Source organism: Engraulis encrasicolus, chromosome 3, assembly GCF_034702125.1.
Source record: "Engraulis encrasicolus isolate BLACKSEA-1 chromosome 3, IST_EnEncr_1.0, whole genome shotgun sequence".
In the NCBI taxonomy this organism is placed as follows: Eukaryota; Metazoa; Chordata; class Actinopteri; order Clupeiformes; family Engraulidae; genus Engraulis; species Engraulis encrasicolus.
The window spans coordinates 53,422,474-53,439,162 of record NC_085859.1 but is presented as its reverse complement, the minus strand read 5'-3'; the positions used below and the strand labels follow the sequence as shown (position 1 = coordinate 53,439,162).

The 16,689-nt window shown below is 40.1% G+C and overlaps 2 protein-coding genes across 2 annotated transcripts; both read left to right on the top strand.

The window, feature by feature from the left end:
* Positions 1 to 366: 366 nt before the first annotated feature.
* LOC134445515 (D-amino-acid oxidase-like) lies at positions 367 to 8,047 on the top strand. The gene is made up of 12 exons (XM_063194571.1): positions 367 to 402; positions 729 to 843; positions 1,847 to 2,042; positions 2,503 to 2,617; positions 3,387 to 3,463; positions 4,413 to 4,478; positions 4,736 to 4,790; positions 5,067 to 5,171; positions 5,703 to 5,785; positions 6,043 to 6,160; positions 6,987 to 7,085; positions 7,450 to 8,047. The coding sequence occupies exons 3-12, from the start codon at positions 1,849 to 1,851 to the stop codon at positions 7,573 to 7,575; spliced, it is 1,038 nt and encodes a 345-aa protein (XP_063050641.1). The 5' UTR covers positions 367 to 402; positions 729 to 843; positions 1,847 to 1,848; the 3' UTR covers positions 7,576 to 8,047.
* A 2,997-nt stretch (positions 8,048 to 11,044) lies between these two features.
* LOC134445514 (D-amino-acid oxidase-like) lies at positions 11,045 to 16,055 on the top strand. The gene is made up of 10 exons (XM_063194570.1): positions 11,045 to 11,256; positions 11,772 to 11,886; positions 12,439 to 12,515; positions 12,744 to 12,809; positions 13,441 to 13,495; positions 13,754 to 13,858; positions 14,137 to 14,219; positions 14,340 to 14,457; positions 14,717 to 14,815; positions 15,570 to 16,055. Exons 1-10 carry the CDS (start codon positions 11,063 to 11,065, stop codon positions 15,693 to 15,695), a joined length of 1,038 nt encoding a protein of 345 aa, XP_063050640.1. The 5' UTR covers positions 11,045 to 11,062; the 3' UTR covers positions 15,696 to 16,055.
* The last annotated feature ends 634 nt before the right edge of the window (positions 16,056 to 16,689 follow it).

Here is a 16,689-nt window from a genome sequence, read left to right as displayed (position 1 = left end):
CTCTCTCTCTCTCTCTCATACACACACACACACAAAGCGCGCGCGCACACACACACACACCGGAGTCGAACATTTGGCGTCAATCTTTTCTCTTTGACAATGTATTGTACGGCTGGATGGCAAGGGTTGAAGAACACATCATGTAGCCTATGCGGTCGTATGCTGTTGTTGTCCATGACTCTGGATATTTTAATAACATTACTAACAAATAAAAGTATTAATACATAAACAAATACAATTACATGTGCCCGATGATTGGCCTAAATAGCCTAGGTCCAGGACCAATGGAATAAATACAGGCCTACATTCTAGTGCAGCACCAGCACCATCTAGTGAAAAAAAAAACTATTTTTTAACCTGTTTGTTGTTGAAGCTGAGCATTTCCTTGTCTGTAGACATATGGTATGGATGGATACATGTTTCCAATAATTATAAGCTAAATTATTCTTCTTACCCACCAGGCACGTTGTTGTAGGCCTACTGTTCATCAGTTTTGCATTTATTTATTTTTTGCGCGCAACATTTTATGGGAAACGGACCATATGGGATCTATAGGCTGCAGAGGGTCTTTGGCAGCAGAGCAAATGGTGGTCTTCCTCTCCTAGAACTGTACTATTCTTAACCATCCAAGCGTTCAGCGCAGCACTTATGTCATAACGTGACCTGAAATACTTTGGTCCTTTTGTGCACGCAGCACTGTAAACTGTCCGTCATTGTTTTACTTGTAGCTGGACGATTCCTCCATGGACTTTACACGGTGAACTTGGACGAACCTACACATTAAATCTTGTTGACTTAACCCTCCTTCTCCCTAGTTCTCTTCGCTGCTTTACATACACAGCGGTAAGTAGCCTACCAAAAGCGAACACTGGAGACACTTTTTTTTAAATGCCCGTTTGCCTTACAATTCTCTCTACAATCGGCATGCGTTACATGGCCACAATTTCCCACTGTAAACGGGATGTTTTGAGAACTCACAACTGCAACCATGGCGGAGGGTCAAATTCAATGTCGGGGTTTCCTCTAGTTTTTCACACGCTTCAATGCGCATGTGGGCCTCGCAATACCCTGGTAATCCATGCGAACCATTTGAAGGTTTTTTTTGCATGCATGCATGCATATGATAGGCTACAGGTTGTACCTGGATGAAACTAGCCTATCTGTCAAAAGGCAACGTGAAAGTCGTGCATTGTGCAGGATATCATATTTCATTATTAATCATATCATTATTTACTGTTCATAACACTAGGCTGATTTTTAGGCTATAATAGACTAGTTATAGCGCATATATTGTTTTCTGAGATCATCCGGGAAGTAGCATGAGGATGGAGAAGCTATTTAAAATCACTGCCAGACTTTAGGCTACTTTCAGGCACGTTTATTTTTTATTGTTTTGGCAATAGAATTGTAGCAAAAAGAATAGGCTCATGTTAAATCAATCAATTTATGTTAAATAAATCAATTTAAATCCAGTCTTTCATGCCTTATGCACTTTGAATTCAGGTAGGCACCTGAGTGCCACCTTGACATGCTTTTTCAAATTCAGGTCAAGTTGGAGGTCAAAGGTCAAAAACAAATGTGGCCAAAACTGTATTTTTTTTAAAAATAAGATTTCCAATTCAAACCAACTGTAAACTTTTGGGTGAATTATGCAGCAATTTGCAGTAACAAAAGGTGGTTTAGCATACACTGTTGAAGGTTTTAATATGAAGTGTTTCTCTGTGCTCTGCCACAAGAATGTGGCACGTAGTTAGGCCTGCTGTGTCTGATAACTGCCTGCTGAAGACCTTACTACAGAGACTCTTCTCGAACATTTCTCTTCCCTATTTGTTGTTCTTCTTGCTAGATATGCGTGTGGCAGTTATTGGTGCCGGAGTCATCGGCCTTTCAACGGCCCAAAGCATATATGAGCAGTACCATGACAAGGTCAGTCCACTGACCATAGACGTGTACGCGGACCGATTCACCCCCCTCACAACCAGTGATGGAGCAGCTGGATTCTGGCAGCCCTACCTCTACGACAAAGGCAATCCAGACGAACTGTGAGAACTTGCCCCTATAACCCCATTTTCTTTAATCACATAGTAGAATTAGCTGAAGGCAACATTGAGAGGATGTTAGATGGTTTGGTAACACTTCATTTTCGTCATTTTTAGTGTAACTAGTAGGCTACATGTATCAGCATGCATGTAACAGCCTAATATTATGAATTTACACTGTACGTAATCCTAATTAGATTTGATTACACTTATCTTACACTTTTATCCAAAGCAACTTACAGATACAGATACTTACAGGGTATTGGTTACAGTCCCTGGAGCAGTGTGGGGTTAGGTTCCTTGTTTAAGGGCACTAGCCATGTATGTAGGCTACAGTAGGTGTAGGGAGATGTAAAGGTGGGATTCGAACCTGCAACCCCTTGTAGGGATACAAGCCTTTTTGTGTGTTAGCGTGCTGTGCAACAGATCCCCCAATATAGGCCTATATTTCTTTATTCTACAGGAAGTGGAATAAGGAGACCTTTGATTATCTGCTGGGCTGCCTGCGCTCTTCAGATGCCATCAAGATGGGGATCTTCCTCCAGTCTGGATACAATCTGTGTACCGAGTCAGCCCCAGTAAGGCCTTCTTTTCTCATAGTTTCTGTATCTCGCACAGCTTATCCAACTGAGTGTAGGATTATGACCGAACCCAGTGCTGCAAACAAATTCAAAATATAGCAAAAAATATTATAAGTATTCTCTGGCAATAAAATAACTACTGTCTGTACTATCTACTGTTGTCAGTGACATTCGTAGTAAGTTTAACTTTTTGTCTCATCTCTGCTGACGTATCAGGATCATTCTACCATGACATTTAAATTTTCTATATATTGTTTGTGAAATTGAGAGGTTAGTTTGTCTGAGTTAGGGCTGACTAGATAGAGTATGGCACATGGGCATTTACAGCAGCTTTAAGCCGAAGACCGTTATGTGCCTGGAAAGCCGACGGCGGGGGTCAGTTGACCCAGGCCCAATAATTGGCTCCCCATTAGACTGTACGTATGTATTGAGTGAGAGGGCCTTTCAGATGACTTTGTCCTGGGCCCCGCCAAAGCTGTCTGTGGCCCTTGTTATGTGGTGTGGCAAATTTGTAAAAACAGTTCCGTTCTAATCACTTGATCAGCTGAGTTAGGCCAGTGCGGGTATACCATCAACTCATAGCCAAATGGAGAAAACTTTGAAAAACAAGTCAGTTGACACAAAGTTGGGATAAGACTACTAAATTAAATGCTAAATTAAGCAATGGCAATGTGTGAGGCATACATGGAATGAGAGAAAAGACTTGATTCGAACAATGTACAGCCTACAGAAAACATGATTTTAGAAAAATTTTAAACTCTTTCAGGATCCTTCATTTCGAGACATTGTGCTTGGTTTTCGCCAGTTGTCAGAGCGGGAGTTGGAGATGTTCCCTGGCTACACGTATGGCAATATTATATCAAAATTTTACTTACTTGAATATTGCAGTGATACATTATTCCATTACTATGTTACTATCTGTATGCGTATAACATTGCATTAAGTTATGGCAAAATACACTATTTTATTATGTGATTATTATGTGATATTATTACATCCATGCATTTCATCATGCTAGATGCAAGATTCAAGAATTTATTGTCATTGTCAAAAAGGCAACGAAATTGTGTTTGGGGTACAATACTTAGTAGCAGCATGTTTTCAAGTAAAGTGCAATAAGAAGTAAAAGTGACACCAGTGCTTGACCCCCCCAACCATCCCACTTAAAGTCCATTAAAGATTAAGTGCATAATGCCGACACCCCCCCCCCCCCTCTCTCTCTCAAACACACACACACACACACACACACGCGCGCGCGCACGCACACACACGCACACACACACACGCACACACGCACGCACACACACACACACACACACACACAGAAATGTCCAAAGGATAGATGGATAACATTTTAGACGGTAATGTTCCTCAGCAGTCGTGCTAATTCAAAAGTCTAATGGCCTGGTGGTAAACGCTGTTGGCCAGTCTTTTAGTGCGGCTCTGAAGGGACCTGTACCTTCTACCTGAGGGTAGCTGTTGGAACAAATGATAGGCAGGATGGTGGATGTTGCGCAGGATGTTCTGCACTCTATGTAGAGAGCGTGTGGTGTAGATGGTACTAATCTCTGGGAGAGGCATTCCATGACAATTTCAAATTATTTCATTCAGATAAACGGCATCATTAGCCGGTTACATTAAATCATAATACTCTATGGTAAATACTGTATGTAGTATTAGTCAGCAAACTGCCCGTTCCACCATTGCAAATCATTCAACATTGATGGCAATTGTTTATTATCATGACTGTTTTCATGCTGATTCTAACAACTACCAATGTCATTTGTTTCAGTCATGGATGGTTTAACACTGCACTTATGATTGAAGGAAAGAGCTACTTACCATGGCTCATGGAATGGTATGTTAATCTGTCTCTAATGTACACTAATATCCAATCATTTTTGTCGCTACAAGGACATACGGGCAAAACGGGGTTGTGAATATTACAGTAAAGGAGCGCTATTGTATAGTACACCATTTTAAAAAAAAACTCTCCTCTGAGCACTCCCATACATAATCTGTGGTGTCATGCTGTGTATTCTTTTCACACTGTGAACTCTTGTCATGGACTAAGATGTCTTTGTGCTTCATACAATGTGTTTTTATTTTTCTCAGGTTGATACAGAGAGGTGTTAAATTTCATGACAGGAAGATTAATTCATTTGAGGAGGTACATTTCTGACATATATATCCTTTTTACTTTTGCTTGTTACTCTTATGGATGTTGACTGGGCTTCAGCATGTACATGGGTATCTACATGTGTGCACTACTTTATGCAATAAGCTCCATGGGCTACGAACAGAACCGTTAACAAAAGCCGTGCTTGACAGTTAAAATCAAGAATCGAATTTTGTTTCCAACTTACTAATCATCAAATCAGAACTTACAATTGTATTCTGTCGTTTTCACGGAAATATGTCCACATTCTTTGTTTCTGATGTCTAGTTGGCTGACGATGGAGCTCAGGTCATCATTAACTGTTCGGGGGTGCGATCTGGAGATCTTCAGCCGGATCCAGAGCTTCTACCAGGACGAGGGCAGATCGTGAAGGTCAGAGTTGAAATGAGGGGTGGTGGAGGTACCTTGCTGTTGCCTATTTTAACATAATGTGCACTGAATGTCAATTGAAATTAGATATGTAGTAGCCATAGGTGGAAATTGACCGTTCTAGCTAAGGTGCTGTTTCCACGTAGCTGGATATTTTTAAATGTGGGTATTTTTTTACCCTGTTTAGGTATAAACACAACATGTGGATAATTTTTTAAAAATCATTGTAACAGGTGCGTTTCAGCACCCTAAATTGTATATTTTTAAAGCAGTATTTTTAATATGTGGATATTGAAAGTCTGTTTACGTGCATTTTTAAAAATATGCGGCTACGTGGAAACAGCACCTAAATGCTGCCCTCCTCTGGCAATACAGTTGAACTACTGTATATTGTCGATTGACTATGACGTGATAAAATATGACATGGGATTGTTGGAGGCTATGGTACCTGTAGTCTCTCATCTCAACGAAGCCAAGGCAAAAATGTCTTTTCATTTTGTGTCTGGAGCTTTAACAACGTGCCATTTTCACCAGGTGGATGCCCCTTGGATAAAACATTGGATTCTCACACACAACTTCTCAAAGGGCACTTACAACTCACCTTACATAATACCTGGGTAACTCATTCGATGTCTTAAAGATCTAAATTTAAATTCACACAAACAGAAACAGATTAACGTGTACAATCATATCTGTCGTCTGCTCAACCATAACACCCTTTAATGCTAGATCTCTTTCTCTCTCTCTCTCTCTCTCTCTCTCTCTCTCTCTCTCTCTCTCTCTCACACACACACACACACACACACACACACGCACACACACACACACACACACACCGAACCTAAATCAATGCATTGTGTGGAATGGACTGCAGGAGCCGCCTGGTGACCGTTGGAGGAGTGTTTCAACTGGGGAACTGGAGTGAGATGAACAGCTCTGGCGATCACAAGAAGATCTGGGAGGAAGCCTGTAAGCTGGAGCCCAGTCTTATAGTGAGTGTGTTCTTGGATTGCATTACTCTTAGCAGGTGCTTGCTTACAGTCAAACTCAACATTTAACTTTCATTGCATTAGATTGGTGTTCTTAGCCGATGCTTTTTACAGTCAATCTCAGACACTGAGCACTAATTTATTACCTCCGCCAAGGAGGTAATGTTTTCGGTCGCGTTGGTTTGTCTGTCTGTCTGTTTGTCTGTCTGTTTGTCTGTTTGTTTGTTTGTCAGCAGCATAACTCAAAAACTAATCAACGGATTTGGACGAAACTTTCTGGAGTTGTTGATAATGACCCAAGGAACAAGTGATTCAATTCTGGTGGTGATCCGGATCACGAACCGGAACCAGGACTTTTTGAAAGATTCTGTCAGCAGTACAACTCAAAAACTAATCAACTGATTTGGACGAAACTTTGTGGCGTTGTTAGTAATGACCCAAGGAACAAGTGATTAAATTCTGGTGGTGATCCGGATCACAAACCGGAACCAGGACTTTTTAAAAGATTCTTCACCATTGCTGGCCTATATATCTAGATGCCCCTAGTGACCAGAAATTGAATTGCGGGGACTCCACAAAAAGAATGCAGAAAGACTTAGGGTGTAACATAGTCAAATGTTCTATTAAGCAGCTTCCTTGGCGGAGGTCTGCGCTCTCAGAGTGCTTCTAGTTAACTATGCGCCTTCTCTATGATATTTTTTTTGTATGCGTCAACCTTGTAGATGCTTACATTTTCTGTAAATCAAATTCAACCTTGCTTTAGCGAAGTCACGTGACGTGATTGTGATTAAGGAAGGGTGTTGAAAAAACTCACCTCCCTCCTCTACAGCATGCACGACTCGTCGAGGACTGGTCCGGACTCAGGCCTGTACGCAGCAAAGTGCGATTGGAGCGGGAGTCCATTCAGTCTGGTCCGCGTACAATGGAGGTGAGAATTTAATGGGCAACATTGTCAAAATGGTCAGCAATAATATTGTATAAGTATAAGTATTTTGGTGTGTATTTAGTCTTGTTTTGGAAGCCACGAGTGAAGTGCACTGTCCCAGTAGTCAAGTCAGCTTTATTGTCAGTTTCTTCATATCCACAGGCTATACAAGGAAATTAAAATGACTTTTCTCTCTATCCCATACACAGACATAGACATGCTCAGGATTATCATTAATATCAAGACATACATTAAATGTGCAAGACAGGATCATTGACAGTGTAACAAGTCATAAGTAATAATAAAGTGGTGTTGTGGTGAAGTGGTGATGAAAGTACAAGCGTAACCGCAAATGTCATTGTGGCAGGTGATCCATAACTATGGACATGGAGGCTTTGGGCTCACCATACATCGGGGCTGCGCTGAAGAGGCTGCCAGGCTCTTTGGAGAGATCCTGAAGCTGAGACGATGGGAGACGAAATCCAATCTCTGACCCAGCAGATTAGTGTGGCACCATGTTGTTGATAGTTTACGCAGCATTACTCTAATGTGACGTCACCTGTAACTCTTGGACTTTAATGGGACAACTTTTAGTGACAACATGTATGTATTAATGGCAACCAGCAAGTAGAGGTAATATTGTAAAATGTTTAAGTCACAAATGTATAATGGGACAACTCACCTGTATCTCCTAATGGGACAACTTTTAGTGATAACATACAGTAAATATATTACTGTCAACTAGCAAGTAGAAGTAATATTATAAAAGTTGCAAAAGAAATTTGTAAGTCACAAATGAATCAAATGGATTACATAGGTGTGCTAATTATTGTGTGTTTATACAGAAATTCTTTATACATGGAAAATGTATTTTTGATCACAGAGATCAAAGAAAGGACCGTAAAAAGGATTAAATGAACCTCAGCAAGAGATATGAAAAGTGGTGCCATTTCATGAAAAAAGGAACTGACATAAATAAATAAAAATAAATGTAAAAAATTGACAAAATGTTTCTCATTATGCTCACTTACGTACATGTCCTCAAAGGCAAGACCAACTTGCTGGGTAAACAAACCTTTTTTCACCTTTGGCTGTTTGGAACTTGTGTTTTTTTCCATTTCAAGCTATTCAATAGATGTCTAGAACTTGAATTGCAAAAAAAGAACTGGAAAAAGTATGGTGACCCCAAACTTTTGAACGGTCGGGTGTGTGTCAAAACTCAACTCCATTCTCAAATAAATGGTCAATACCCTAAATACTAGAGGTTTCATCACATAAAAGTCCAGCATTCAACTCTGACAACATGAACTGACAAAAGTGAGAGCAACCTTCACAACTTGACAACACATACACACACACTGCACTCGTACTAATAAGAAATTGTAACTATTTTTACTCACACATAAAATAACTTACACGCAGTGTATGACAAACATGAGTAGCCTATGCCTAAGTGTATATTTTCATGGGGCCATCTAAAACAAATGCGGTTTTTTTTGGGCTCATCAGAGATGAACAGACTAAAGATATTGCTGCAACTTTTCTGGGGTCTGATGACATTAAGATAAGCAAGTTTGTCGGCTAGACGAAATGATCCAACTTTTGCACCTTGAAACGATACGGTATGTGTTATCAGACAGATTGGAGAAATTTGAGATTTGGTATTTCCTTCTCCAGCACATTCACTGATTTTGTTAAGATCTTGTGTTGTTAATTGCCTCAACAATGTAAGATCAGGGAGTCCCAGGGTGGGTTGTGTATTTATGTGAGGGTGGGGTGGGGTGGGGTGGTGAAGGGTGGGGGTGGGTTTTGTTATTGGTTATCCGTTGTTATATGTGGGTTCACCTACTTAAAATTCCGAATGTGTATGAATGTGTAGTATTTCTAAATGCTTTTCACAATAAACAAAAGATTTGAAATATTTCTAACTCATGGAAAAAAGATAAACAAATTGTTTTTAGATAGTGTCAAGCATGTGTGGCAGTGACCAAGTGAGTAGTACAATGCAAGTGCCCAGTACATGCAGCGCGCGGTAATGGGACTGACATGGTTTGAGGCTGCATAAATGCCATCAACATTGGGATGTTAAAGTTCACCAAGAAACATGCATGTCAACACATACTGTGACTAGGGAAGCAGATCACAACCCTCTCTGCACTTTTGTAATGCCTGTAGGAGACAGGAATGGTTGTATTTTTAGTGATTTTGAGTGAACAACAAATTTAAGTGGTATAATAAGCTGTACGCTGACTACTTTTAATTGTGTCAAAGTGATATTTCTTCTGTGTTGTTCTAACATTTTTCAAATTATTTTTGTTACGTTTGTTTCCCACCTCTTATTAATAAATTAGACTTAGGTCTAAACCCCAGCCAACGTGGCTTTAATTCCTTGACTTGTCAATATTTCTTGTCTAGACAATCGAACATTATCATTCTACACTGCCTCACAGATGAAAGGAATGTAATGTAAGATAAAGTTCAAAGAATTGGCCAGACATGGCCAGACTCCCAGGACAGAGGTCAGATGGGAAGATACCTCTAAGCGCATGCTTTCAAATGTGACAGTCAGTGGGGTCTGAATGTTTTTTCAATACATTCCCAGACACACTTCTCAGATCCAGTCTCCTAATTCTGTAAGTAATGTTGATGGGACACCAACCTTTTCATGCCAACCAAAGTGTTGTATGTGTGATTGTTGTCCTTTGGGGTGAAGGACATGGAAATACAAGCACCAGATGCTGTGCCCTGTAAACAGTAGCCAACTCAGCCGTCACTTCCAGCGAGGGCACAGTGCATAGTGCTCAAATTTTTCCACGACACTATGCACTAAAGACCTCAGTGCACTGTGTGCACTGTGCACTGACTGTCAGTGCACTGACTAAAGTGCGTCATTTGAGACATAGCCTATGTCTGCAGCTAGCTGATGGCTGAGAGCAATCATGGAAATGAGTCTGAGACCTGCCCAATTGCCGAGGCCACTCTCACCTCCAACAACACGAATACTTTCACCTCCACAAAAGGTGTGCCCCCAGTGTCCCACTGGCCACACCCGTGGCGAAAGTTTCCAGGTTACTGCCAGCTGTGTTGGGGGGTGGGAGTTATATGCCATTTACAGGACCAACAGGTCCAATGGGAAGCTTTAGGGCAGACTTAGCAAAGGAGGAGGACCAGGACCAGAATAAAGGACCAGGAAGACAGTGATGGACTTTCCCAGGCCTGAGTTTCGCGTTTCCAGTTTCTCCCAAGTCTAGTTCTGATAGAGCCTATAAAAGTCTGGCTCCACCGTACAGTACTGTACCTCTCATCTTCTCTTCACTGCTTCACTAGACCTCCATATTATATCGGTAAGTAACAAAAAGCCCACAACACATTGCTTTGATTTTGCATGCATACTATGCCAGGTTAGGCCATCATTTATGCCTACTTTTTCATGGTACTCTCTTCTGATATTAATTTGAGATTATTTTTCTTGAATACTTTATTACATAATTTTGTAGTTTCCTAATAACATAATCAATGGTGTTATATTAGGCCTATTTGTAGACGTAAAGATAGATAAATGTAAGGGTTTTATCGCTTTCACTCGTTTAAAATTCAGGACTCGGGGAGACCCTAAATTTGACCTGTGGATGGCATATCCCTTACAGCTTAAGGGGATACCCCATCCCCCTGTAAAATTGAAATTGAATTCACTTTGAATTGAAATTGAATTGCCATTTCAACTATTTAGTAAGTCATTACATGTAATAATATTAGTTTGAAAGTGATTTTCTCATTTTTTTCACTTTCCCTAGTTGATAAGGCTACTTATTATTAGGGCCACTCCAAGACAGTTAGATTAGCTATTCAGTGAAATCCTGTAGGCTACAAATAGCACCTTCTTTTGTCTTTCTTACTCCAGAATAATGTTACTGTATGACTTTGATGACGGGCAAATAGATGTACAGTATAGCCAATTTCTTTCTTTCTTCTTGTCAGATATGCGTGTGGCAGTAATTGGTGCCGGAGTCATCGGCCTTTCAACGGCCCAAAGCATATATGAGCAGTACCACGACAAGGTCAGTCCACTGACCATAGAGGTGTACGCGGACCGCTTCACCCCTCTCACAACCAGTGATGGAGCAGCTGGAATTTGGCAGCCCTACCTCTACGACAAGGGCAATCCAGACGAGCTGTAAGATCTTTAACCAAACTACATTTCTTTTAATGACATAATATTTTTCTGCAAAGCAATAGGGTGTTACTGCAGACATGTTAACGTTTGCTGCTGTCTCTTGCCTAATTTGGATTTTGTCTAACCATTATTTGTTTATTTGTGTATTTGTTGGATCATGGCTGGCTATGTACTCATGGCTGGCTATGTACTCAATCCTGTTCTTAAAGGCTCACGCGTAGGCACAATCAAACTCAGGGACAGATAGTGTTGTTGTCTTTGGGTGTATGTCCAATATACAAGTCATCAAATAGGAGAAAGGGGGCCTCTCTTTTATTTGGCATTTTGTAAATCCCATTTTCCCCTTTATTGACAAAATGCCACATTATACACTTAAGCTTTATTCTGCTAAGAAACTTGTTCTGAAACACAGCTGAACACTTGGCAAGTTGCTCTTTATAAAAAAGAAAAAAAATGGCAGAGGCAGGTCTGCCCTCTCTAAGTAGCATTCTTGTTCACGCTTTATCATTCAACAGGAAGTGGCTGAAGACATCATTCGATTACATGCTGAAATGCCAGTCCTCTGCAAAGGCTAGAGAAATGGGGATCTTACTTCAGTCTGGATACACTCTGTGTTTGGAGTCAGCCCCTGTAAGTGCAATATGTTTTCTCATACAGTTCCTTTATCTCTCTGAAAGGGGATGTGTTAAGGCGTTCACAGACATTTTGGGGGGCAGGTGCTGGGGGGGGCTGGGGGGATTCAGGTTGGGGGCTTTGTGGAACTTCCAACTGCACTTACTATAGAGGCTCTATTACATTGGGGCATTTTGTCTTGTGTTTTTGATCGTAAAGCTTTTTTAGATTATCATGGCAACATAGACCACAGTACATTGTGACAAAAAAAACATTTGAAAAATAACTTTCAGAAAGGGCATTTTTTTGTCCAGTAGGGCAAAGGGGCAAGTGCTTGAGCACCACCTCATCCCTATCTGTGCACACCTGGATGTGTTAATCCAATTGAGAGGGGACGAGTTGTTCACATTCAAAATATAATAATAAAGCACTTCCACATTGTAAACATACTTTGATTGAAAAAGCAAGACAGTTGAGGCTACAAGCAAGGTTCAAGACAATCAAATGATTAATGAAATAGGCTACTGAATGAAATAACATACTAAAGAAAAAATATGCTTCTCTCTTCAGGAGCCTATGTATAGAGACATTGTGTTGGGTTTTCGCCAGTTATCAGAGCGAGAATTGGAGATGTTCCCTGGCTACAGGTATTGCAGTATTACATTAAATATATCAATACTTGCATGATACACTAGTACATTATTACATTTCTATGTCTACTATAACAATACATTGCACTATTACAGTACAATTTACATTATTGTGTGATAATATTACATCCATATACTTCATCATATTACATGACATCTTTGCAATGACAGATTATTTCATTTTTTATATGGACGTCCTCTCAACAACAATGTAATTTTTTTCAGTCATGGATGGTTCCACACCTCACTTGTAGTTGAGGGGAAGACCTACTTACCATGGCTCATGGACTGGTATGTGAATCTTTCCTTGTGCACTGGACATCAATATCCTGTTCTTGCTCTTTCAGTCACTTCCACTTCCAGTCATAAATGTCATACAAGAGCCGAAAATTAAGGAAAAAAAGAAATTACTCAAGAAAAACAGTGGATACAGTAGCTACCAGCTCAGTGTTTGTAAAATATTGTACTTTCTGAGGTGCAGATCTATATAAGTGCTTGTATACATGCCTTGTGGCTTCATGAATTGTGATTTGTGGTGTCACTTGTGATGTCACTCTACCATGTGATGTCCTGCCTCTTGTCTTGGCCTATTACATATTACATTACAGTACATATTCCAGACACTTTTATCGCAACACAACTTAAAAAAAGAGGACATAATCATTATTTATTTATTTTGTTTATTTTGTTTATTTATTTGTTCATTTATTTAGATGTGCTTGTTTGTTCATTGGGAGGTATTATCAAGAAGTAGGTGCTCGCTACAAAGCATGGGATCATTTATTAAGTCGCAGTTGCACGTTTATAGCGTGCACTCGTTCACCTGAATCGTGAACTGCAATCATAATTGCTAAATAATGTGTGTGGAAAAAGCCTGAAATATTATTCCCTTGCTGATACACATGTGCTTTTTATTTTTCAGGTTAACACAGAGAGGCATTAAGTTTTACAACAAGAAGATTAATTCATTTCAGGAGGTCAGTTTCTGAAATATGAAGTATGCTTGTTAAATATTATTTGGTGATTGGGTTTTAGCAACTGATGAAAAGCACATACAACTTCATGCCACTTCAAGCACATTTAATACACTTTTAAGCAATATTAATATTATTCCTATTGTGTGAAGATTGGAACTGGTAGGGTTAGATATGCTTGTGTCTCTCATGCATGTACTGACCTTTAGATTTCATTGTTTTCATGGAAATGTGTCCACATTCTTTGTTTCTGATGTCTAGTTGGCTGACGATGGAGCTCAGGTCATCATTAACTGTTCGGGGGTGCGATCTGGAGATCTTCAGCCGGATCCAGAGCTTCTACCAGGACGAGGGCAGATCGTGAGGGTGAGTTGTACAGAAGAATAAGTGTGTGGCAGAGTGGCAAAACATCAAATGATCAAATTAATCTGAAATGTCAAATAAATATACATATAAATGTAAAATATTGATTTCATAGAGTTATTGAGTAGAATGTTGTGCCCTATTCTCTTATGTTCAAATGTGTATGCTTTCTGTTTTGATTTGACACAAATGAGTTCTGAAATTTGCACTTTTCCAAACCCAATAGCTGGTGTATATTTGAATAGCCAAATAATGCAGTCTCCATCCATGTCTGTTACTAGGTGGAGGCCCCTTGGATAAAGCATTGGATTTACACGCACCACTCCACCAAGGGCAATTACAACTCCCCATACATAATACCTGGGTAACTCGTTTATATCCTGTCTCAATTCACTGTCCTATGACAATAAAGGCTAAAAAAACCCTTTTAAAAACAAAAATAACAGATGGTATTACGTTCTCTTGCCATTGCAATGTACTGCAGGAGCCGCCTGGTGACCGTTGGAGCAGTGTGCCAGGTGGGGAACTGGAGCCAGGTGAACAGCCCTGAGGATCACAAGAAGATCTGGGAGGACGCCTGTCAGCTGGAACCCAGCCTTAAAGTGAGTGTGCTCTTTCACGGCATTACATTTATTAGATGCAACAATTGCCGATTAATAATTGAATTCATGTTACGCAATATTTAACACAGAAATAGTAATTTGGCTTAGTGTCTTCTCTATTCAAATACCTTGCATTTGCTAAATAGAAATCATGTGTGGTGTGTGTGCTGTTCATTCCAAAAAAAAAAAGTCATAGTGTCTCAATGGACTTCCATATTTTGCACAAGTTTACACAATGCATCTCTTGCCACCTTCACAGCACGCTCGAATCGTAGAGGTCTGGACAGGAATCAGGCCTGTACGCAGAAAAATTCGATTGGAGCGGGAGTCCATTCAGTCTGGTCCGCGCGCAATTGAGGTGAGAATACTACCATATGAGAAAAGCATCAAAACCACAAGTGAATAAGCCAATACAGTAGCCCCAAGAGAGAGAGAGATGGGGTGTAGGGCTTGGAAATGAGCCAGGCCAAAACCTGGGGCCCATGTGCCACAGCACGGCTCAGCAAAGATTTAGTGGCCAGTAGTGGCTATGTAAGTAATGGTTCAAGTAATCAGAGGCGGTCCTAGGGGTGGGCCAATCGGGCAATTGCCCAGAGTGGCACTCGAGAGGGGGCGACACCATCATGAAAACCCATCCCCAACATCACGAAAATTGCTACATATGTTAAAATTGTTGTAAACAGACAAATACTATTACCTGGTGGATTTTGCCATCTATCATCACCACTTTTCGCTATTTTTTGACGAGGGATTATAAGCGTTTTTCACTTTTTTTTATATATATATATATTTTTTTTTTTGGACGACTTTATTGATGATAGGACAGTTTGAGAGGTGGACAGGGAGCGAATGGGGAGAGAGATGGGGAGGGGTCGGCAAAGGACCTGGTCCGGGAATCGAACCCGGGTTGAGTACCCTATCGGTAGGCCACAGCAGGGCCCACTTTTTTTAATGGGGGCTGGGTTGCAGGAGGTGGTGTAGCCAGTGGCACAACTCATTGTAGGATCACCTCTGTCTGCAAGTACTGCTCAAGTAATTTTACATACCTGAAACTTGAGCGTTACTTTTGAGCATTTGCAGTTTTATAAATTTGGTATGTGTCATTGTGGCAGGTAATCCATAACTATGGACACGGAGGCTTTGGGATGACAATACATCGGGGCTGCGCTGAAGAGGCTGCCAGGCTCTTCGGAGAGATCCTGAAGCTGAGACGATGGGAGACGAAATCCAATCTCTGACCCAGCAGATTAGTGTGGCACCATGTTGTTGATAGTTTACGCAGCATTACTGTAATGTGACGTCACCTGTAACTCTTGGACTTTAATGGGACAATTTTTAGAGACAACAGGAATGTATGTATTAATGGCAACCAGCAAGTAGAGGTAATATTGTAAAAATTGTGAGAGAAATGCTTAAGGCATAAACTAGTAAGACGAATTGCATAAGCGATTCTTCATAATCTGTTTTTAATAACAGCAATTCTTTATACATGGAAAATGAATTTGTGATCACACGGAGATCGAAGAAGAGGCATATGAAATCCAACCTACATGTATGATATGACCCAGGGGATTGGCTTTTTGGGTGGTTGAGTCGTGTTGTACAAATATTATTGGTGAATTGCATTACATGTATTTATATGAGTATAGTGTATATAACATTTAATAAAGCAAATTAAAATTAAGTGTGCAAAATACACTTCAGTATATTAAGTACAATGCACATATTTACCATTTACTAGGACATTTGGTTTTGAGAATAGGAATGACAATAGGAGCGAGAGAAGAGCTGGGGTTGGGAAAATATGTTTACGACAATACGTTTATTACAATACGTTTATTACAATATTTACATTTATGATATGGAGATCAAATAATCAACATTTTAAAGTAAAAAATGAGTAAATTACCTTAAGCAGGAAACGTGATATTTTAGGAAGGAAGGAAGTGACAATGGAAGGAACTGGAGGGAAGGAACGGAAGGAACTGACAATGTTTTTGTGACTTATCAGACTATGACTAGTACAATGGCCAAACACTATACCGGATTTTGCCTCACTATAAGTGAGTTAAGGATTCAGTTGAGCCTTTTGCAAAACATTGGAAGTTCCCCAAAGAACCTTCTTAGGGTTAATGAACCCCTGAGGATTACCTCAGAGAGTGGCTATTTTAAAAAACACATTGGTTTTGGAATTTTAGAATGTACTCTGGTTTCCATAATATAACTTTTTTT